The sequence below is a fragment of the Dendropsophus ebraccatus genome, chromosome 1, assembly GCF_027789765.1.
Source record: "Dendropsophus ebraccatus isolate aDenEbr1 chromosome 1, aDenEbr1.pat, whole genome shotgun sequence".
NCBI classification, from domain to species: Eukaryota; Metazoa; Chordata; class Amphibia; order Anura; family Hylidae; genus Dendropsophus; species Dendropsophus ebraccatus.
Genome location: NC_091454.1, coordinates 214,659,603 through 214,684,316, shown reverse-complemented (window position 1 = coordinate 214,684,316; position 24,714 = coordinate 214,659,603). Strand labels below are relative to the sequence as shown.

At 41.4% G+C, this 24,714-nt stretch overlaps 1 protein-coding gene, 1 long non-coding RNA gene and 1 pseudogene across 4 annotated transcripts in view; 2 read left to right on the top strand and 1 right to left on the bottom strand.

The window, feature by feature from the left end:
- Window positions 1-24,714, top strand: part of CACNA1A (calcium voltage-gated channel subunit alpha1 A) — a 178,070-nt gene that overhangs the window by 77,248 nt on the left and 76,108 nt on the right. For 2 of the 3 annotated variants that reach the window (XM_069947839.1, XM_069947855.1), the window contains exons 7-25: window positions 1,900-2,003; window positions 3,635-3,750; window positions 6,824-6,877; window positions 8,154-8,246; window positions 9,207-9,416; window positions 9,643-9,755; window positions 9,843-9,955; window positions 10,629-10,760; window positions 10,932-11,004; window positions 11,094-11,211; window positions 12,387-12,454; window positions 12,702-12,808; window positions 12,901-13,490; window positions 13,524-13,698; window positions 14,407-14,825; window positions 19,840-19,981; window positions 20,223-20,352; window positions 21,327-21,386; window positions 22,327-22,433. In XM_069947839.1, coding sequence (XP_069803940.1) covers window positions 1,900-2,003; window positions 3,635-3,750; window positions 6,824-6,877; window positions 8,154-8,246; window positions 9,207-9,416; window positions 9,643-9,755; window positions 9,843-9,955; window positions 10,629-10,760; window positions 10,932-11,004; window positions 11,094-11,211; window positions 12,387-12,454; window positions 12,702-12,808; window positions 12,901-13,490; window positions 13,524-13,698; window positions 14,407-14,825; window positions 19,840-19,981; window positions 20,223-20,352; window positions 21,327-21,386; window positions 22,327-22,433 — 2,924 coding nt within the window. The remainder of the gene's footprint in view (window positions 1-1,899; window positions 2,004-3,634; window positions 3,751-6,823; window positions 6,878-8,153; window positions 8,247-9,206; window positions 9,417-9,642; window positions 9,756-9,842; window positions 9,956-10,628; window positions 10,761-10,931; window positions 11,005-11,093; window positions 11,212-12,386; window positions 12,455-12,701; window positions 12,809-12,900; window positions 13,491-13,523; window positions 13,699-14,406; window positions 14,826-19,839; window positions 19,982-20,222; window positions 20,353-21,326; window positions 21,387-22,326; window positions 22,434-24,714) is intronic. The other variant, XM_069947847.1, reaches the window with a different exon arrangement.
- The window catches only part of LOC138769421 (uncharacterized), a 145,805-nt gene continuing 141,823 nt past the window's right edge, over window positions 20,733-24,714 (bottom strand). The window contains exon 8 of the long non-coding RNA XR_011359252.1: window positions 20,733-23,442. This is a non-coding gene — a long non-coding RNA (uncharacterized lncRNA). The remainder of the gene's footprint in view (window positions 23,443-24,714) is intronic.
- LOC138780573 (U2 spliceosomal RNA) lies at window positions 24,199-24,372 on the top strand (annotated as a pseudogene).

Here is a 24,714-nt window from a genome sequence, read left to right as displayed (position 1 = left end):
TTATTATATGACCTCACATCCTATATGTATTCTGTATCCATCACGTATTACATGACCTCATATCCTATATGTATTCTGTATCCATTACTTCTCTGTTATTATATGACCCCTCATCCTATAAACTGACCTGTATCTATTATCTATTACTTATCTATTACATGACCTCTCATCCTGTGTCTATCCCTGATCCATTTTACATGACCCCTTCATACCAAACCTATTCTGTATCTATCATTGGGCTAATACTACATCAGCCCTCATCCTATAACTGTTTTATACTGATCATGGATCTATTATTTCACGACTCCCAATTGTATAACTACTGTATCTAATACTGATCTGTGGCTACATTACCCCTCATCTTACTGTATAAATGCCTTGTACCCATCATTGATCTGTTACTACCCCTTTATCTAATAATTACCCTCTATCACTAACCCTTCATCACATAACTGTGCTGTAAGGCATATATAATTTATGTGGCACTATATGACCTCTCATCCTATAACCATCCTGTATCTATCACTGATCAGTTATTATATGACCTCTCATCTTATTACTGTCCTGTATCTATCACTGATCAATTATTATATGACCTCTCAACTTATTACTGTCCTGTATCTAACACTGATCAGTTATTGTATGACCTCTCATATTATTACTGTCCTGTATCTATCTCTGATCAGTTATTATATGACCTCTCATCTTATTACCGTCCTGTATCTATCACTGATCAGTTATTATATGACCTCTCATCTTATTACCGTCCTGTATCCATCACTGATCAGTTATTGTATGACCTCTCATCTTATTACTGTCATGTATCTATCACTGATCAGTTATTATATGACCTCTCATCTTATTACTGTCCTTTATCTATCACTGATCAATTATTATATGACCTCTCATATTATTACTGTCCTGTATCTATCATTGATCAGTTATTATATGACCTCTCATCTTATTACCGTCCTGTATCCATCACTGATCAGTTATTGTATGACCTCTCATCTTATTACCGTCCTGTATCCATCACTGATCAGTTATTATATGACCTCTCATCTTATTACTGTCCTTTATCTATCACTGATCAATTATTATATGACCTCTCATCTTATTACTGTCATGTATCTATCATTGGTCAGTTATTGCATGACCTCTCATATTATTACTGTCCTGTATCTATCATTGATCAGTTATTATATGACCTCTTATATTATTACTGTCCTTTATCTATCACTGATCAGTTATTGCATGACCTCTCATATTATTACTGTCATGTATCTATCATTGGTCAGTTATTGCATGACCTCTCATATTATTACTGTCCTTTATCTATCACTGATCAGTTATTATATGACCTCTCATATTATTACTGTCCTGTATCTATCATTGATCAGTTATTATATGACCTCTCATATTATTACTGTCCTTTATCTATCACTGATCAGTTAATTATACGACCTCTTATCCTATTACTGTCCTGTATCTATCACTAATCAGTGAATATATGATCTCTGTTCCTCTATTACTATATGATCCATTGTAATATACTGTAAGTAACTAGCAGCTAAGTCTGTGCAACATAGTTGATTTTTATGGTACCTTCCAGGAATGTAGTGTCTATGGCAGCCCTGCAATAAGAAATGACTGCGGAGAATAAGTAGGTTCCCCATGAACCAAAGTTAATCACAAATCTCCTAGTAATCAACCCAAGAATCTCATAATAAAATGTAACTTTTAATAACATTTAATGAGTTTAGAATTTAGAAGAATGAACACAGATCTCTTATGGACTGTAAATCCTAAGAAGAGATTATTGATCACTGGTGACAGCTATAACATGAATGTTCTATGTAGCTATGTAAACCACCTTCTTCACCCTTCTTTCCTGTACAGAGTAATGATGTGTTTGGCAGTGCGTGGAACTGGCTTTACTTCATCCCCCTTATTATCATTGGCTCCTTCTTCATGCTTAACCTTGTTTTGGGTGTCCTGTCCGGGTAAGCTTACCGAAACACAGCTGCTGTGGTGATATGTGCATGGTTTATCATTCAATGATTATTGAACAGGACAAATATTAAGTAATAGACCTCAATGATTTTTACAGTATGTGATTTTAAAAAAATCATCCAAATGTAAATTTGTTAATGAAGTGGTACGTTGTCCCTCTCCAAAGCAGCAGAGCAGTGTAGTGTACATACTCCCCCCTCCACTACTGCTAGATCGGCGCTGGTTTACTGGGCCTATTACACGGCCCGATAATCGTTTAGCAAGGGCTGCAGGGATATCGTTACCGATGTCCTTGCAGCCCTTGTTTAAACACCATACTTTACCTAAGCATGTTGCAGGTCTTCTCCTGCGCTCCTTATTCCTCCCAGTCCCGAGCGCAGCAGCAGCTTTGGTACGGCCTGTCTGAGCTGACAGACGGCTCAGCCAATCACTAGCCACGGCGGTCCTAGTCAGTGATTGGCTGAGCGGTCTGTCAGCTACAGGCCACACCGAAGCTGCTGCTGTGCGCGGGACCGGGAGGAAGAAGGAGCGCAAGAGAAGACCTGCAACATGCGTAGGTAGAGCATGGTGCTTGCGAAATCGTCAGTCGCCCGCTGTGCATCGCTATTCCACACAGCGATGTGCAGTCGGTGCCCAGTGATTTTAGGTTTGAACCTAAATAAACGACTAGCCAATGACACAATCACCAGCTGATCGTTGTCTCTATTCCACGGAGTGATAATCGGCCGATCATCGCTCCGTGGAAAAGACCCCTAACCCTGTCTATCTAGTCTCTGGCGCACAATCTCCAGGAAGGAAATGACTGTCCATCTACCCTTTCTATACAACAGTGACCCTCTACCACAGTAATCGAGCAAAATATGGTATACATACTCTTCCCTCTGTTTTTGTCAGTATATTAATTCTGCCTATCTAGTCTCCGGCATTCAATTTCTATTAACAGAAAACTCTCTCTCTTTCTTGCCTATACAGCTGTCTCTTCTTGCTAGTAACAAAGCAAAATTAGTATATACACTCATCCCATTTTTACTGTCACTGGAGAAATCCTGACTACATAGTTTCTACTGTAAAAACTCCATGAGGTGGATGAGTAGAGTCCCTCTTTAATCAGTGGTTACAGTCAGCAGTCTTTTTCTGCCATATAGTCTGCATATTTTTTATTGTGATATTGTCTGTTGCCAATTTGCAATCTTCATGATCAAAATGATTGTCCTTTCTCATAGAGCAGTCTACCTACCAATAACTATCTACCAATAACAGGGCACATTTAGCATTTAACAGTTAACATTTAACTGTTACTGTGCTAATCTTGCCTCCAACAATCTCCATGAAGTGAAGAACAACATTTCTCCTCCTCCCAAGCGAGAAATGAATACAGCAGTGTTCCTCTGCCACAGTAAAAGACAGGAGAATGATAGTATACAGTATACACTCTTTAGCTGCTATTGTTTGTGAAGTACCTGCCTATCTAGTCTACAGCCACAAAATAGACATAGTGGAAATAAGAAAAATGTAAAACCTATTATTGCATGTTTTATGTATGGGGGAGGGGGGATACAGGTGTTAGAATGGACTTTAGTTGTGACAAATAGAAGTTTCTTGAATTTTTTTTCTTCTGCAGAGAGTTTGCCAAAGAGAGAGAGCGAGTAGAAAACCGTAGAGCTTTCATGAAGCTGAGGAGACAGCAGCAGATTGAAAGGGAGTTAAATGGCTACATGGAGTGGATTTCCAAAGCAGGTAGGTCTCAGACATGTCATTGTATAATTAACCTAGGTAGTCCAGTCACCATAGGGACAGCTCTCTGTCCACTAGAGGTTGCAGAATTTCTATTGCTCATACATCCAGTGCTTCTCACGTCCTCAAATGTTTGTCATCTGCCCACTGAATGGCCTTAAAGGGGTTATCCGGGTAACAAAAGCAATATTCCAAACGATCCCCCTTCCCAATACCACCTTGTCTAATATTCATGTATAACCTATCTTGCACCCTTTCCCTGTTTTTTTTCTCATATTTACCAGCTCTGGATGTCTAAAATCATGTTTTCTGTGTCCACTCTGACAACACGCTGCTCCCTCTTTCCCCCTCTCTTTGTAGACACAAGACATGTGATCTCCTCTCTGGGGGCCAGGTTAGCTGTCTATTGACTTGGTAACCTGACCCCAGGAGACACTATCTGCATCATCTCCATACACCTGTGCTTCTTCCATAGACTTACATGTGTCCCTGAGCCTAGGTTTCTGTAATATGAAAAGTTCTAGTTCTATCTCTGCTTGCTGCCAGTAAATGCAGACATATGTACCTGTCTTTGTGTTACAGCTCTGTATATTGTAAGTGTTATAGATTTATAGAACTCTGCATAGAACTAGAATGTTTTCATTCACAGTCGGCAAGGAGAAATCTAAACCTACACTACACCCCTGATAAATAGATGCCCGTTATGCAGCACATAGCTACACCATGCACGCGTCAGCTCTGCTACATCATCAGCTAGTATGGAATACATATTGGGGTGATGTGATGCAAAATCAGTGAAAAAACTATGTGATTACTGTGCAATAGTAATGGCAACAGTGGGCAGAAAAGAAAGCTAAGGGAGCGAGTACACAAATGGACCAATCAGGGAAATGCATTATGGAAAATGTAGTTTCCTTTCTGGTGCCATCTTGGATATAAATCGGCTTTTAGAAAATCTTGTAACTAACTCAGGAATGGCAGCAGCTAGAAAGACAGGAGATGGCTCAAAATACTCCGGTAGGGGTGGGGGGATGCTTAGTGAGTAAGACCAGCTAGCATTTCATTTTTTAGCTCTAAGGTGGATAACCCCTTTAAATCTACAATACTATGCCCAGCTCCTTCTCTCCTGCGCTATCAGTAGGTCTTGTAGACACCCAGTTCTGTTAATTAAAGTTCATCATATTAGTGTAGACTTTCAATGGGCAGATATGAATTTTAAGGTAAAATCTGTCCACATTGCTCCGGTCTCGTGGAATAGCGCTGTACATTACATGATTATATTGCCCATACTAAATGAAGGTCTTAAAAGCATGATGTTATTTTTCTGTACACATGATTTGCTGGACTTTACACAGTCACTACTGCCCTCTGCTGGAGCATGAAATATTACAGGGAGAAAAAGTCTAGTAACATAGGGCAATGCCTATAGTTCACACCATTAGCCAGGCATAAGCAATCAATAAAACATTACTGGTTCATGTGTGACCTCAGATATACCACACAGCTGAGTATAGCAGCTTCCACAATGATTTTTTTCCCTTTATTCCCTAAGTGTTCCAGGTTCCAATCCTGAGTCAGCAGTTCTGGTGATTAGATTCACTTTCTGTAGGTTACCTGATCGGAGATGTAAATTTACATGCATAAATTATCTATATGGCCATGCTGCCATTGGCATGTATTCGGCATATTTGAAAGTACAGTACAGTCGCATGTTATTACTATACTGGACATTATAGCGTATGCCTTAGGGCAATGAGTACCAGGAACCCAAGGTCAGTCTTTATAAATGGAGCAAATGTGCCTCCCCCCTGCAAGTAGTAAAGACTCCATATGATACTGCAGTTACTGGGAAGGTTGGCAAAATAGAGCTAAGGTCAGAAGTAATGTGTGAGTAATAAGATTTTTGTGTAGGGAATATTAGAAAGTATATGTTGAAGAACAGGTAAAGAGGGTGGAGACAGGAGGCTAAAAGGAAGGCCTTCAACTTTAAGGGATAGACATGAATCATGATGTGTGATGTATGTAAAAAATGTAGTATTCACTATATTCATCCTAAAAGCTCACTTAAACGGGTAGTCCACCTTAAGGTGTACCTGTCATGCTGGCCTGCTGCCAGATCAGGGGCGAGTTTTCCTGTTAAACCAGAAGTTAGGGTCTCCTCTGATACCAACACACAATGAGACCGTAATGTGTGGAACCAATGGGGGTCACACTCATTACATTCTCATTGCTTGTTGGTATCCAAGGAGATCCTAACTTCTGGTTTAACAAGGAAACTCGCACCTGATCCTGCAGCAGGCCGGAGTGACAGGTACACTTTAAAACATGTCCCCTATGAATAGGATAGATTATAAGTGTCTGATTACAGGTGGTCCGACAACTAGAACCCCCTGAGATTTTGTGAATTGGGACCTTAGTTGCCCCTTGGAATGGAAAATTGCATATGTGCCGTTGTGCTATTTAATATCTATGGGTCCCAGTGTTTGGATACCCCCAGCGATCAGATACCACTTCCCTATTCTGTAGCTAAAGGGAAATGTAATTTATTTCGGAATACACCTTTATGTCTCCATTTATTGCATCCGTTTTTCATTCCAGGTAATTTACTTTTCCTTCCCTGAAGCCAGCCGATCAGTATCAGTGATCTGTAAAACAGACATATTGATGAAATATCATGTCTGGGGCGGTGTTCAGATGTGGCAGCATTGGCATAAATCTCTGTGTCAGGGTTCTGTATTGCAGTTTGTTACACCTTTTGCAATGTGGTGTAAGACCTGCAGATTTTGCCATAAATTTGTGGAGCATACCTGTCATATTTGGCCTTACTCTAATACCGCCATGTGGTGGGTCTGAATGAAGGTCTGTTTCTGGAGACACAATCAGCCTGTGACCAACCATTAGGATTTTTGGTAGGATCAGAGATTTGGGTTCTTTTAAATACAGGTGTATGGAAATCTGCAGGCAATGCTGGGATTTGTTGTCCCTTCTCCTAAACATTTGTACTATATTTACTGTCTTATGGTTAGATCCTCTTTTCTTCTTTGTTCTCTAATTGTTGTCATTTTACCTTCTGCAGAGGAAGTGATTCTTGCTGAAGATGACAGTGATGTGGAGAGACTGCCTTACGATGGTAATTTACCTGTCCATGCAACCAATGGGAAATGGGGTCAATTATTATAGGAGCATCAACGTCATAGGACAATTGTAGGAGATGCAAGGCACCAGGACAGCCCTCTTTATATCACAGCAGCTGTTTACATGTATAGATATTACCCCTGAAACCCCCATAAACCTTTACACTCAGCTTGTCTCCCAGGGAAACAAAGAATCAGACATAGAAATCCAGTATGCCCAATCCTTTTTTCCCCCCAGACATCTGCCAAAATAAGGGTCCTTTGCTTAAGCGAACATTTAGCGAATGACAACTGATGATTTTTTCTTTTAAACAATAAGCGTTTAGACAAAAAAGATAAATCGCTACAAAAAGTTGTTAATGCAATGGTAGTATATGTGAACGAGTGTTTACACTGAAAGACGTGTGAAGATTAACAATGATTTTGTCAGCTCAAAAGATGTGATCAACGACGTACAAACAAATTTTCATTCATCGTTTGATTGTTGCTGTGTGTAGACATGTTTTATGCTGAAAATTACAACTTGTTACCAAAAAGTGCAGGGAGTGTGTGGTGTCCTCCTACAGCGAACAGGGGGATGCCGGGATGCGGTCCTTTTTTGAACCACACTGGCCCCTGGTGTGACAAAACTCCCTCCCCCTGTGGTGCAGCTCCATTGATGGGGAGTTTCATGCATGAGCCCTATTCATTCAAACATGATTGGTGCACAAATCTTCCCAGATGTGGGACTTTTCCTTAGCAGCCCGATCCCTCAGTGTAACCTGCGGCCTACACAGTGAACCATGTAGAGCAGGTAACAGCCATAGAGACATGCACGTTTAATCTCAGGACAGACTGCTTCTATTAGATTCCCTCCAATGTGTTTGGACCCATGAAGCAGATTGAAACAGATATTTTTTTCCTTTTTTTTCTTTCAGTACCGTCGAAATCTGATGTGTGAATGCGTTCTTGAAAACCCCATTAATATAGTTTGCTGCATATTTCAGTTCACTCATGCATTTGCCTAGCCTGAATGTGGTGAAAAAGCCTTGTTTCCTATAAACAGAGAGCTGTGATTGCAGGGAGCATTAAATGGGTGTTATTGCAGCTACCAGCTTTCATTGGAAATTGTTCAATTGTCAACTAAAAATGCTCTCTTTCCAATATTGCTGAGCATTGTAACGTGTATTTGGGTTCTTCAGTTATGGTTGTAACAACAAAATATGTTGTACTGTATGTGTTGTCCTATAAGGTGCAATAATATACAAATATATAACTATCTTCTCATCACAGGAGCCCTGCGGAGACCCACAATCAAGAAAAACAAAACGGAGCTACTGAATGCCGATGAAGGAGAGGAGGCAATTGGAGACATTGCTTCTGTGGGTATGTGTCCAGCAGAAATGCTTAAACGACTCTGTACCCACAATCTGACACCGCCCCCCCCCCAAACCACTTGTACCTTCGGATAGCTACTTTTAATCCAGGATCTGTACTGTGGTCCGTTCGGCGAGTGATGCAGTTATTGTCCTAAAAAAATACTTTTAAATTTGAAGCCCGTGCCAAACGGGAGTATCTGTGCCCTAACCTTGCACCACCCCTCCGTCCCTCCTCCCCACCCTATTTAGCATTAGGAATGCCACTGAATCATTTTCTCCATGCTGAACATTGCGCAGGTCCTTAACGATCCAGCCCATGTGCCAGGCTGACACAGGTGGGGAATAGGAGGCAATCTGCCTGGAGCATTCCTAATGATGAAGACGGTGGGGAGGTGGGACAGAGAGGTTGTGCAAAGTTAGGGCACAGATACTCCCGTTTGGCACGGGGCTTCAAGTTTAAAAGTATTTTTTAGGACAATAACTGCATCACCTGCCGAACGGACCGCAGGACAGATCTTGGATTAAAAGCAGCTATCCGAAGGTACAAGTGGTTTGGGGGGGGGGGGGGGGGGGTTGTGGGTACAAAGTCGCTTTAATGTCCCACCATGGAATAAATAAGCCATGCTTCAATTTTCCAGCCTAGACAAACAGTTTTGTTAGAAGGATTCTCTTGTTTTAATCTGATCACAATGACCTCAATAGGGTATATGTGTAATGTACAAATGTGCTGAACCATTCACTGGGAGAAATGCTTTCTGTAGATGATCTTTGCTGTGGTAGATAGGTGAAAATCCACTATAAACACATACTTCTCTAATAGGTTATATGAAAATTAACATTTTTACAACACACAACCCCATTACGTACAGTGACATTAGATTTCATTTGGGGTAGCCCTGATGAATTGCAGCTAGTTTGTATGTTCTTCATGTGAACTTTTACATTGGCCTTGCCTTTTTTCCTGCAGGCTCTCCTTTTGCTCGTGCCAGTATTAAAAGTGCCAAGATGGAAAATTCCTCATATCTACACAAGAAGGAAAGACGCTTACGTTTTTACATCCGGCGTATGGTGAAGACTCAGGCCTTCTACTGGGTGGTTCTAGGCCTTGTAGCACTGAACACGCTGTGCGTGGCAATCGTGCACTACGGCCAGCCTGAACAGCTAACTAATTTTCTCTGTGAGTAACTTTCAACATTTGCTAAAATCTATCTGTCTGTCTATCTATCTACACACATATACAGTATTCAATCATTTATGTATTCTGCATGAAAAGGTCGACAACAGGTTTACTCCAGACCAGGGCCTGCACTGCCTTCTTTCTTTTCTTCATTTGCCTTGGCCACTATAGTTTACACTTGATTTCCAAGTAGTATTTGAATATGTTTTTGTTTGTTTTATTTTAGACTATGCAGAATTCATTTTCCTTGGGCTCTTTATGTCCGAAATGTTTATAAAAATGTACGGTCTTGGAACCAGGCCTTATTTTCATTCATCGTTTAACTGCTTTGACTGTGCCGTAAGTATATAGGAGTTACTCTTCTAGTATGCTTTGTAAGTTATGTACATAAGAACTACCAGTAAAATGCTTTATCTGTCTCATCAGGTTATCACTGGGAGCATCTTTGAGGTAATTTGGGCCATGGTGAAGCCTGGAACCTCCTTTGGGATCAGCGTCTTAAGAGCCCTCCGCTTGCTGCGCATATTCAAGGTTACTAAGTAGGTATCAGGGAGACTATATATAACAATCAGAAATAGTTTTTGCTGTCTGGTGCACATAATTGTAGTAGAACTATAGCAAGACGCCCACTTCATAGACACAGTAAGGGGATGTGACATTCCTAAAATCTATGGGTGGTGATCACCATACTTTTTCCATGTGCAAATTGTTGGGGGTCCTTAATACCTCACACTTAACTAACAGTAAATCGGACAAGACAAGGTCAAGATCAATGCTTATGGGTTGCTAGACAGCAGAACCAGGCTTCGCCTTTAGCAGTCACCTTAATTGGGTCCTAAAAATTCTGGTACTCAGATACCCCAGGACTTATGGTAATAAGGGTTATGGCAAAACAGTCAAGAGGGGGACTAGGAAATTGTTCACGCATGTAAGGAGCAATACGGCAAAATGGCATCTTACTGTTTTATGACAGGCATCAACGGTAATGGTCAGCAGGATGGCTCAAATGGAGTGTAAATGGCAGGAACAGGGCAGGGAACAAGCTGAAAGCACCAGGGTCAGAGAACTAAACAGGGTATCACCTGATACCCAATACATACCCCACAGCCTTAACAAAGTACCATAGACTACCTATTCAGACAGTGTGGATAGTTTTGCACCTGATTTCCTGTACCGCATTTGTTCACTAACTGTTTTTTTTTTTTTATGCAGGTATTGGGCTTCTCTCCGTAACCTGGTAATTTCATTGCTCAGCTCAATGAAGTCCATCATCAGTTTGCTGTTCCTGCTCTTCCTTTTCATTGTGGTCTTTGCCTTACTGGGGATGCAGCTGTTTGGTGGACAGTAAGTAGCCATGTCTCCCATCATGTGGACTAATAATCGGCCATGCTGGGTGGACTCTAACACTTACTGCCCCGGCAGTGGTTGTGAGACTGTTCTGCTTCCATGATGGGGTGACTGAGATGGACGGTATGTCTGATACCATTCCCATCATGCTTCTGCTTTTGTTCACAGGTTTAATTTCGATGACAAAACCCCATCTACCAACTTTGATAACTTTCCTGCAGCAATAATGACTGTCTTTCAGGTATGAAATCTGCTATTATTTTCTTTATTACCTACTTTTTTCGTTATTAACCTGTAATGTTACTAACACTCTTTTCCCAATAACATCAGATATTGACCGGGGAAGACTGGAATGCAGTAATGTATGATGGCATCAAGTCTCAGGGAGGAGTAAAGTCTGGCATGGTGTCCTCCATCTATTTTATCATCCTCACCCTTTTTGGAAACTGTATCCTTATACTGAGTTGTACCGGTTGTCAGCAGGATCTCTTTTGGTTAATGCATAATGTCTAGAATTTTGCCAAACAACTTGCTATTCATTTTGATGCAAATGTTTGTGCAAAGGCCAATTCTAATCCATTATACCACAATATCTATGGTACAAGCCAAGCACCTCAATACCTAATACACAGAATAAGGGTCCTATTAGACAAAGCGATTTTTAAGAGAAATGAGCGAACCTTGAGCATGCTCCAGTCCATCCGAACCCGAACGTTCGGCATTTGATTAGCGGTGGCTGCTGAAGTTGGATAAAGCCCTAAGGCTATGTGGAAATCATGGATATAGTCATTGGCTGTATCCATGTTTTCCAGACAACCTTAGAGCTTTATCCAAGTTCAGCAGCCACTGCTAATCAAATACCGAACTTTCGGGTTCGGATCGGCTCGAACCCAAACCCGGTTCATCTTTAATTTTTAACAATTAATGATAAATGATTGCAAGTGAGATTGTTTATCGTTAACCAGAAATCGTTCATCATATTATACATTACACAGAGCAATAGTCGTTAGTTACAATCGTTACTATGTTACTACGATGGCTTACTCCATCTGATCCCAGCAAATGAAGGAACAGGGTGGATTTGTACTGAACGATTAGAGAACAAATGCATAATTACATCCAACGAATACGGAATTACAGCGAACGACTAGCGAACAATTAATCATTTTGGTGTCAGCACCAAGAGAACGATGACCGTTTTTTGTTGGTTGTTTGATCGTTGCTTCCATTTACACTCAACGATTATCGTTTAAATTCTAATTATATAACGGTAATTCGCACATCCACATCGCAATCATCCAGTGTAATAGGCCCCTTAGGCTATGTTCACACAGTAAAATAAAAGCAAAATACAGCAGTAATTTTAACTGTGAAAAATACATCTATATTTTCAATGTATTGAAGTCTATAGGGAACTGACAATCAGTGCACGCACAGTAGAGAAAAGTGAGATTACTGAGTAAAAATATTATGGTCATTTTTTTTTTACCTGTTCACACATTTATTTGTTTTTGTTTTTTTTCCAGTCATATCACAGCTGTATTTTGTTAATATTTTACTGTGTGTGAACATAGCCAAAAAGTAAAAAAAAGCTGTATATTCTCTTTAACTAGCTCTGCATAGACACACTGCTGAATGTCTTCTTAGCTATCGCTGTGGACAATCTTGCAAATGCTCAGGAGCTGACCAAGGTAAGTTGTCATTACTGCATCTGTACCACAGAATCTTTTATATACTGTATATGTAATGTAACCATTTTCTTCACTCCAGTAAAGTACAACCTAAACTACGTCCATTTCGAGACTATGGAAACTTTTGTAGGCATTTGATGAGTGAGGATAATTGTGCAGGTTCTATTGCATAAAAATATAACTACATTAATAAATATGGCCCAATATATTTGTGTGAGTGTTTTGATTTACACTTATATATTTATAGGATGAGCAGGAGGAAGAGGAGGCGGCTAATCAGAAATTGGCAATGCAGAAAGCTAAAGAACTTGCGGAAGTCAGTCCCCTGTCAGCTGGCAACATGTCTATAGCAGCGTAAGTATTTCATCTGTGATTAAGAACATTCATAACTTCTAAATATCCATTGAACTTCTCTCTCTAATAGTCTAATCTATATAATCTTACAGGAAAGAACAGCAGAAGAACCAGAAGACTTCTATGTCTGTTTGGGAGCAACGTACCACTGAGATGCGCCGTCAGAACTTGATGAATAGTCGGGAAGCTTTGTACAGTGAACTAGATCCTGAGGAGCGCTGGAAGTTATCTTTCCTCCGACCAGATGTCAAGACACACTTGGACCGACCACTTGTTGTGGACCCCCAAGAAAATCGAAACAACAACACCAACAAAAGTAGACCAGGAGAAAGTAAGACGCCTATGGAGCAACGTTTATCCCACCAGCGAGCAGAAGACTACCTGCGTAAACAAGCGCGGTTTCAAGAAAGGGCAGGCCGACCATATGACATAGGCCAGGAACCAGGCCGTAGGCCACGGAGCAAAGAACAGGACATCAATCGGGATAGTCAGGATTTGGGGCTTCAGGAGAGGACAGGAGAATTGGATGGAGGGGTACGTCCGCCACAAGATCCACCCAGGAGACATCGGGGTGGTGGAAGCAAGGAGAGCAGAAGTGGGTCACCTCTGCCACGCGGGGATGGAGATCACCGTAGACATAGGGTACATCGAAGAACTGGGGAAGATCCTGAGTATGTAGCAGGCGGTGGTGGAAGAGGAGGTGGTGGTGGAGGAGAAAGAAGAACACGACATGTAAGAGAAGGGGGTAGAACAAGGGAGGTTGGTGGTGGAGGAGGAGAAAATGAGGGGCCCGATGGTGAGCGGAGAAGGAGGCATCGGCACACTGCACAGTCCACCTATGAAAATGATGTGAAGAGAGATGACAGAGAGAGGAGGCATCGGAGGCGAAAGTGAGTACCCACTGTTTTCTTTTATATAATTTGTATGTAATAGTCATATATGGAGACAAATACTATTTTTCTTATGTATATAATGCATCTTCACTGTTAAATGGGACAAAAGTGGTGCAGTTTCAGAAAAAAAGCTTTTCCTTTATTTTAATTTCTCATTTGTAATCCCAGGCGTCAGGGCCATCATCTCATCAGTGCTACCTAGTGTCTTAATTCCTGTAAAGAGCACAGTCTTAGTAGTTGTACATTCTGAATCTATGTTATTATTATTATCTATTTATAAAGTTTTCTATGTAGTTACTGCTTAAAGGAAGAGTTCAGCAAAAACGAAATCTTAGATGTCGGAGGGACACAGGGGAACATAATAAAGATATTGCATTTACCCATCCCTGTGCCCCGGTGGCACCGTTCCTGGTACGTCATGACTCGGGTGAAAGTACCTGAGCCGGCTAATGGGTTGCCCGCTCAACCAGTCAGGGACTACAGTGGCTTCCTGCCCTAGTCACTGACTGGCTGAGTGGGCAATCCAACAGCCAGCTCATGACATGGCTGGAAGGAGAGCAGGAGGATTCTGGCAGGGGTCTGGGATTGGTAATACGGCTTATATGGTTATTATGTTTCCTCATGTCTGCACCAGGGTTTTTAGTTTCACTGGTATTGTTATCAAGTGTTCTTTTACTTCTTAATCTTTTTATACTTTCACTATAGGGACCCATCAGCTCCTGCTCCCAGCTCAGGTCCAAATCTTTCCACCACCCGGCCAATTCAAGATCGCTCCCGCCAGGAAAACCAAAACCAACAGCCTGAAAACATGGATAACATCCGTAACAACAAGTTGGTGACTACTGAACCCCCAGCTGTGGGAATAGGGGGAGGCCTCAACCATAGCCCGGCCAAAATGGGCAATCATACCAACTGTGCAAACAACAATAGTGCTCCTACAGTAAATTCGGCCCCTAAAAGGACACCTCTTCCCACTAACTCTGGTCCTCCCTCCTCTCTACCTGATTCTGGTCAGACCCTCAGTAACCCCATTGACAGCACCAAGGGGACTAAAGCTACAGAGCACACTACAGTAGATATACCACCGCCCTTTCCTCCACCAGTAGAGAACGCTGTGGGACAAGGTAATGTCTCTCCAACACTTTGGGCTTCTTATTTATTGCATGGGCTACTTTCTAGGGCTATGTTCAAACTACATATTTTTAATATGACATAAAGATTAAAACAATAGCCCTTCTTGTCATAAAAAAATGTGCTGCTTTGAAATCCTTGCACACAACAACCATTGTTTACACAGTGTATTGAACAACGGATGTTGTTCTTTACGGCTGTGTAAATAATTGACCTGTCAATTATTTCCAGATGTTGTTTCCAAACATCGTCCAGAAATAATTGACAGTTCACACACAGTGTGGCTGTCATGACGGCCGTACATGGTCAATTGATTTCCAGGGACCAGCAGACTTGAATAGGCTTTAAAACAGCAGCCGTTGTGTGACACTGCAAACAATGGCTGTGTCAAACAACAGCCACTGTTTTACGCAGTGTGAACATAGCCTAATACTGTTTTAGTTTTATTTCAATCTGTCCAGGTCTGCTATGCGCATTCTATTTTTCTTAAAGCGAATGTACCACCTCAACCAACATATAAAAATTTTCATGTGAGCTGGTGGGTGCCACCACACATATTCTGATGGTGCTCTTAATTTTTTTGAATCACCGCCTGGTTTCCAACATGCAGATGAAATCTTTTGGTGGCCCAGCAGCTCCATGGCACTGATGTGTCCTCCCCTGAGTGAGGCATGCCTTGTGCACTCCTCTGTCCCGCCTCCTGTATGCTTATGAGCACCATCGTCAGAGTATGAGTCCTACTGCACAGGCTCATACCCTGCTCTATGCACATTTGAAGATGGTCTGGTGGATGTTTATGAAGAAGTACTGCCCACATCAATACCGCTACTGGATTATAAGTACCACTCACACCACCTATAATTCGGTAGCAGTATTAATGTGGCCAGTACTTCAGCACCAAAAGACTTAATTTGCATACAAATAAAACTCAGGAAATGAACAGCACTTCAAAAAGTTGAACCTGCATGATGGCGTCCATCAGGCAATATGAAAGTTTGTATATGATGGTTGAAGTGGTACACTCGTTTTAATCTGCAAAATTGATATTTCCCATAAAAAATATTTATAGAGAATTTCATGGCTTCTAATCTACTCCTTCAGGGATCATTTCCTTTGCCCCCAATGTGTAGAGTTCTGGTGATAGGGAAAGCAGGAAACAGTTTTTTTTCCATGAGTGTATGGGAAAGCAGAATTCACATGCTTTCTCGATGACTAGGTGGGGGAAACAGGACTCTCACAGGCTCAGGTTCAAGCCCCACTGGGACATATGCAGTGACCACCCCCTTAACAGATTATGCAATAAGTATATGGACTGTCAAGGTGGCACTTACCACTGCACAGTTCTCAGTGTGGCATGACCCTGAGCACTCTTTCCATAGAGAACTAAGAGGTGGAGACAGGTATCTGAGGATGCGGTCATCTGGGTTTTACAGGTCTTTTTTCACATGAAAAACTGAATCAAAACATAAAAAACTATTTATCTTCAAGCTCATCATCCCTCTCTGGATCACAAGTAATTGTTTTCTAAAGGCATCTGTGGAGGGTTTCATCACTGGCCCATTAACAGGTCAAGTTGGCTTCTGGCTTTACCCATATAGTAAGCAGAACTCAAGAGCACCGGCAGTGTTTATGTCCCCTAACTATCAAATATGTGAGGCTCATTAGTGTAGAGAACCAGGAGGAGCATGGAGCTGCTTTCTTCAGGCTTTAAATATACGAAGCATAGTAAATATCCCACAGTAATTGTACAGAGCTTGCACACCACGTTACATTGCACTTCTGACAAGAAATCTATCTACGTTTAGTGCTTTAAAATAGAAGGCATAAAATTATGTGCTGGGTTGTAAATGACCAACACTATGATTGCAGCTTTAAATCATGGCATCCGTATGGTCTGCAGGTGCTAAACTGCTCCATACACAAGTCACAGCCAAGTACTAGTGAGGCTACATTCACATCTGTATTTTGATGTGTATCTCTCTGTCGATCAGCATCCAAATACATCTGTATTTTTAAGATTTACTTGGTTTTGCCTTTTTAATGAGTATTTGAACTGAGCCTTTTTCTTGGAATATGGTCTAATGCAGTTTGCATGGAAAACACATCAAGGAAGTGACGTGTTTTTTTTTTTACATGATGAAGCAATGTAAAAATATCCATAGTGTAAACTGCAGCTTGCATTTCCTCCTGAAATCCGTAGAATGTGGCTTGGGAAAGTATTAAATGTGTATTTGGGAGAAGAATATTGCTTTGTTCCCACAACGTCTTATTTTGTATAGAAATAGAAAGGTACTTGGCACTACTCCAGACATCCACAGTACGTGTGTGAAACAATGGGATTGCTCACCTTGGGTCTTTTAGGCACGATGGCTCTTGTGGTACTCTGCATGTAATAACATAATGTCCATGTATAGTAAAAACCATAGAAAAGATGATCATGCGGCACTCACCATATCTTTGTACATATTCTTTTATTTATTTTATAAGTGATGTACAGGTTACATGGCAGGTGCAGGTGTCCTCCACTAAAGCGACTGCCGTTTTGCATCCGTTGACCGCGAAACGCCCGTTGTTCTAGTGGAGCACACCTGCACCTGCCATGTAACCTGTACAAAACTTGAGGTTGTTTTATCACTATGAAATAAATAAAAGAATATGACGACCGTCAAACATACAAAGTAAGACGTTGTGGGAATATAGCCTATGTGTATATTCTGCCCCGAAATACACATGAAAACACCTTGAGTGAACAAAAACTTTTACAAAAACGAATGATACTAAGGGTGATGCCACACATGCAGCAGCTATTGACGGCAACATTATAGGCACATATATCCTATGTATCACAGCAAAACTAGGCAGAATTGCCAGTCAGGATTTTGGCAGATCTTTTGGGAATATATTGACCTCATAGTTACTTAACGGAACCTGTCACCCTGTGGCCCCAGGCAGAAACGGAAATACCCTGCAATAAAGCTCAATATACTTACCACATTGGTCCAGGTCCCGTCCCGGATCCCACTGTTGACACGGAGAAATCGCCGAATCTTCTTCTCGCGCCCATTATGGTAATGAGCGCCGCCGGGCCTGAAGTCCAGCCTTCTCCACGCCTCCGACAGTTGATTGACGCCGGTCTTTTTCCTCCTCATCTTCTGTCCTCTCGCCGGATCCCGCGCAGGTGCCATGATGGACGATGTCGGCGCATGCGCAGTTCACAATTGAATCTCCACTGTTTACCGCGCATGCGCAGAAGAAGTGACGAGACCTTCGCAACGGCGCCTGCGCGGGAATTCGTGAGAAGACTGAAGATGTCAATCAAGTTCCAGGAGGCGTGGATGGGCGGCAACGAGAAGAGGACCTCATGAATAAGCTGGACTCATCCGTCAATTCCTAAGGGCGTTGGACTCATCTCGGCTCATTACCATAATGGGTGCGAGAAGATTTGTCGATTTCTCCGTGTCAACAGCGGGATCTGGGACGGGACCGGGACCGATGTGGTAAGTATATTGAGCTTTATTGCAGAGTATGTCCGTTTCTGCCTGGGGCCACAGGGTGACAGGTTCCCTTTAATATTTTATTTTTGGGGGGATGTTCCTAAAGGACATTATACACCCTAAAATTTTTGAGCTGAGAGAATAAGTAGAGAGCATTTATTGAAGGGAGTCAGAGATAAAGTGGCGCAGGGCAGGAGAAATCTCACAAGGGCTGATTATATTCATAGCACAATGAAGGTCAGAATATAAGATGAATTGCGTTACACCACATAAATGTTACCCAAATCAGGTCACTCGCCCAAAATTAGCAACACAGGAAGAGAGCTGCCACTCACACAGTCCTACTGTCTTTGAGGTGGGATAGAGCCGCCAATCATCAATTATGGCACAGCGGAGCACAGTGGGGGGAGAACATAATAAAACTGGGACAAGATAGTAGTTATGCAGATAGAATCCTATGTATCTAGCACATTTTCTGTCTTGCTCCAGGTCCAAGCTGTTGCTATCTGTACAAATCATTGGACCATATGATTTGTAGTATAGCATTAGATACTAAGTTGCTATTTTTTATTTTTTTCAAAGCGCTCTTAACGAAGAAAACTGTCAATTGATTGCCATGGACGATTGTTCCACTTTGTTCATTTATCACTTTTCACAAATTCTTTACAATTCTACTTGTGTCTTTTCAAGCCCAAGCATCACATCTTACTATTGCCCCTGCTGGTTCAGTGTCTGAGAAAGCACATCTAGATAAATTGCTATTTATACATTATGCAGTATCTTCATGGGAACTCAGGTTAGGACACTCAATGGGGGACATTTATGAAGTCCGGCGTTTTTTACACCGGGCTTACAAATGTCCCTGCAGCTCCGGAGCTCAGGGGATTTATGTAGAGGCACATTGCCTCTACATAAATCCCGATCGCGCAGAGCCTGTCCATGTGAAGATTTTAAAACCTATGCCAGGTTTAAGTGTCATTTTTCCATTGGAAAAATGATAAATGCGGCGCATGCAGAGGCCGCGCCCCCCCCTGCGTGCTGCCCCACCTACCTCTCCGCCCCACTGGTGAAGGTGGCGCATATGGGGCAGATGCAGCAAAATATTCGCAAAAATACCCTTTGCGAATATTTTGATGCCAATCTGCCCCATATGCGACAAAAAAAGGCATATTTGCCTTTTCATACATGTCCCCATTAAGTGTATAGTACTGATTTCACATAGAAAGCAGCAGAATTGTGACTGCAGCTCTGGATGTGACTGAGGTATAAAACAGGATATATGTATGCCTAGGTGTAAACCAACGCTAATCCTTTAAGGGTAAAGTCTTGTCAAAAAGACCACCTTCAGTCCCACAACAATCTTAATAGATAAAAGTTAATAAACTTGTATTTGGAGAGGGGGGGGGTCGTGAAAATTTTGTAAAGTGAAGTAATACATGTGTACTTTACACTGTAAATTTAACTTTCCTTGTAAACAACCTTTACTAGTTTCTGTCCCTTTGTCTCCCCATAGTGAACAAGATGGTGGCTGTGTCTCCTCTACCTCACAAAGAGGATGAGAAGAAAGAGGAAGAAGAAGAGGATGAAGATGATGGGAAGGGACCTAAGCCCATGCCCCCATACAGCTCCATGTTTATTTTATCCACTACTAATCCGTGAGTTCAGATTCTGCAGTTTCTGTTCTATCTTAGATCCCTTCTTCTTGTATACTGTTATCCCTTAAACGTTTCCAGATCCAGTACGACATATTTGTAAACTGGCCTCTACCATAAGGCCAATGACCATACGTCAAGTGGGTGGACTTTCTCAGAGACTGAAAATTATCTGTGTTTAGGGACTTTGCTTAGTTTCCTTAAGTAGGCTTTTTTAACACATTGTTTCTTCTCTTTATTTTAGACTTCGTCGTTTGTGTCACTACATCGTCACCCTGCGATACTTTGAGATGTGCATTCTACTAGTCATCGCCATGAGCAGTATAGCCCTAGCCGCAGAGGACCCTGTTTATCCTGAGGCCACACGAAACAATGTGGGTGACACCTCCAGAAACAGTGGCAGTCCTCATATCTGCATTTTCTTTTCTGTAGCTATAGACACAAATCAAGTTTTCCCCAATAACCGTGCACACAATAGTCCTTGATAAAGTGAAAACAGAATTTTATAACTTTTTATTAATTTGTTAAAAAGACAAAAGTAAAATTTTGAATGGACATATGATTTCAGAGCCTTTACTATGATGCTTGATATTTAGCTGTGGCTCTTTCAATTTCTTTTGATTATCTTTGAGATGTTTCTGCACCATGACTGGAGTCACTGGTGGTAAATTCACCTGATTGGATGGGATCTGGAGAGACTCCACCCATCTATATAAGATTTCACAGCTGACAATGCACACAAAAATCCCCCAAACCTGGTGTAAACCTTGTGGTCTCATAGCCAAGAAGACTGGAGGCCGAATTACTGCCAAAAGGGCTTCAGCTAATGCTGAATAACCACTCTGAATAATGATGATGATGGTGGATTTGGATTTTTCCATTATAAGGTTACGGGGTGGCCAAATATGTCAGATTATGACCTGGGAATCTGTATGGGTATAAATCTATGATGTACAATGGAAATGTATTCTGCGCAAGAAGAGTTAAGCAGTGCAGGAAGTGCTGCATTGTGGGCCCAGTGTGAGTTGCGCTGACAGCCCGTTAATCACACCCGCCCTCCTGCAGCCATGCTTACTTTGCAGTTCCTCTGTCTTTATACACGGTGGACAGTTCCCGCAGGGGAAAGGGGGGTGAATGAGAGAGGAGGAGATGGAGGGAGGAGAGTGGAGGCTGATTGAAATAATGGGAACATTGGTCCCAGTGGGACAAATGAAGCAGAACGTAGTGTATATAAATAGCACTTTATAGTGGTTATATATAAAGATACTGTATATACTATGACTCACTTTCCATTTGTACACAGGTTTTCATACCTTTTTATTGCCTTTTGTGTGTTTATTCTGTACAGGTACTTCGTTATTTTGACTACGTATTCACTGGTGTCTTTACCTTTGAAATGGTTATCAAGGTATGTGCAAAGGCAAGGATGACTTGGGGTAAATTCACAAGTGTCAGATTTACCGTGAAAGAGTCTTATTTGAATCAGTAGAACTGAGGTGCAATACTGATCACAGCCCTTATATGAAAATGGAGCTGTTTGAGGAAAAAAAATGTAAAACATTCTTAATCTGTTGTCACTGTTCCAAATACAGCAGCCTAATAAAACACAAATAGGTATAAGAATTTATTTTGTCAGGTTATGTCTGTAAAAGGGCTGTTTTACAACCCGTTTCTCTTAGAAGGATCCCTGACGATGGACTGACAACAATCATTAGTCTGTGGAGAACCTGGCAACAAGTGCTTAATTCCCCTGCAGAACCACCACAGAAAAACATAGAGTATTCCCCAGCAACTGTTGGCATCATTGGTCTTTCCATATATATTGGTCTTTTCCAGATATATGTTGTGTCCTCCAGACAGACACAGGTTTTCTCTGTAGCTGCTCTGTACTCTGGAGGTGTTGAATAAGGGACCCTATTCTTCTGGTGGCTCACAATTCCTTAATAACAATTCGTCACATAGGATTGCCTGATCTGCCCCATCTGGTTCCCCATTACTGCAGAAAAGTTAGGAAAGAGCAATCTAGTTTTAAGTAGAATATTTCAGAAATTGTGCTGAAGGTCTTATATCCTACAATTTTGTATCTATAGTGCCTATGCAAACTAGTGTCTCTCTATGGGTACAGGCTAAAAGCAAGCTGTGCAGTCTGCTCTGCAGCCATGCATTCCTCCACTTGTGTTAGCCTGTTTCCTACTTCTCCACACCTAAGAAGTATAGTGTGGTTATATGTGAGGTTGTATCTGAAGTACTTTTCCACGGGCTCCTACTTAGGTACATAAAGCCTTATGGATGAATTGTATAATGTATTCAGCCTTACGGGAGTTTCATCTCTCAACTACTTCTCTTAGATGGTGGATCTGGGTCTCATTCTGCACCAAGGATCATACTTCCGAGATCTGTGGAATATTCTTGATTTCATTGTCGTCTGTGGTGCTCTTGTGGCTTTTGCATTCTCGTAAGTAACCAATCTGCTTCATGTCACACACATTAGCATTGTAAAATGTTCTCCACCTATCTAGCAGGATGTATATGCCGTGTCCGTTTCCGCTGATGATTCTTTCCTTAGAAAAGGTGCACTTTGTCTTGTAGGTAGAAGATACCGCATGGCAATGTTTGAGCTTATTTACAAATTATTGCCATGTTTTTTTTTTTTGTTTGTTTTTTGCTGTAAGTTTGTAAAATTTCTGGAAAATCACAAAAACATTCCAGTGACATGAATAATCTCTTTCCTCATGGTAGATATATTATTGTGTGTAAATGAGCAAAAGAATTGAGTCCATCCATCAGTATCTGGCCAGTATCACTGTTGTTGTAAAAGTAAAACACCAAAAAAACCTCATAAATCGCAAAAAACTAAAATATCATGTATGGCATGTCATATTTCCCTATTGACTTAGCTAATATCTGGCCACAAAATGCCATTCACCAATTTTGAGTCCACACTTGGCTTTGCATAAATTGCGCCTAAATGATGATGATAAGTAACTTCTTCACCCCTTGGGAACATCACATATTTATTAGCACAAGCCATTTGGAGTTTGTAGTTATTAAATGGTCCCATGAGGATATTATATTATATAAAATGTCAATAAAATGGTGTACGTACAAAACATGGTCCTGCTTAGCCTTATAGTAAATCCCTAGAGGCAGTGTAAACCTCTCTCCACAGGCGCCACAGTGTTAAGAAGTATCCACTAGTTTACCTCCAACCACCTGTAACAGATGAGGGGAAACAGCCCCCGGCCCTTCAAGTTAGGGCATAAGAAGTACTACTTCTTGTAGAAAAGTCAAGCAGTGAAATAAAGGCTGTCAGTCATCCTGTATAATCTCAGCAGAGGAAGGACAAGTTTGCCAATATCCTGTCCCTTCTCCTTATTCCATTCACAGTAGTGCAGGAGATGGTCTCGGATCCTCTGTAAACAATATTCACTGATTACAATACAATGACTACAGCGAAGCACATCCTGCAGGAAGAAGATCATATGCCAGTCAGTCACTTTCTAAACTAGACTGCGTAGTGGCAGTGTACATTTACTGAATAATGCAGTGGCTCGTGACTATATCGCTCCTTGTAAAAAAAAAATAAAAAAAAAATATTTTCTGATTATTAGTATTAGATTCTGAATAAACACCCAGTGGTCACTTTGTTAGGCCCATCTGCTCCTTACTGTAAAGATCATATGAATATTGATGATACATATATATATGTAAGGATCTCCAGAAAACCTTGTTTGTGTCAGTGTCACCAGTTAAGACTGGTTCTAGTGGTGAGATGGTAAGACCATGTGTACGACAATAGTCCACCCATTTTTTAAGTACATGTAACCCACCATGTCCCACATCATCATCATCATCATACATCATGTGGCTATGTTCACACTACGTAAATCTACGGCCGTAGTTCTCGCCGCAGAACTACAGCCGTAGATTTGCGGGGTGGAACATAGCTTTATTTGCTATGGGATCCCGGCCGGAGCGTACACACATCGTGTGCACTCCGGCCGATTCCCATACGGCGCCGCAAACAACTGACAGGACCATTATTTGCGGACGGAATTCAATTAATTCCGCCCGCAGAAGGACCTGTCAGTTCACACAGTGAAGCAAGCGGCTCCGGCTATGGGAAGCTCTGATGCGGGCGCGCGCTGATGCGCCCGCATCAGAGCTCCACGGAGGAAAGATCATCCGGCAGGTACTTAAGTCACGGAGCGGCCGGTCAAATATGTAGTGTGAACATAGCCTATATCTGTTCTTATAATTTTAATATCTGATACTTCTATCTGGGCACCATATATTAAATGGATTTTTAGAACAGGGAGATGGAAAAAAGAGCTTGCTGTCCTCTCCAGATAATGACCTGGTATTGCAGTGCTTCCAGGTTCGATGTAAAAAAAAAAAAGGCATAATGCTCATATCATAATCTGGTTGGATTCATGTAAAAAGAATTGAGGCTGCTCCAAGGGCAAAGTACCCAGAGCTACATCTAATGCGTCTAATGAAGTGACCATTGAGTAAGCTTTTGACTCATAAATTCATACATTGTACTAATGATAAATCTTCCTCCTTATGAACTTCAAAATCGGTAACACAAATTTTTTACCTGACATTATGTATGTAGGTTTGTGACAAGGAATTATATAAAATATTGCTGCCATATTCAAATAATGCTGTCTGGGGTAGTTTGTGATGCTTTTTTTATGCTCTTAGCTAATGCCAGGAAAATATATATAGAAATG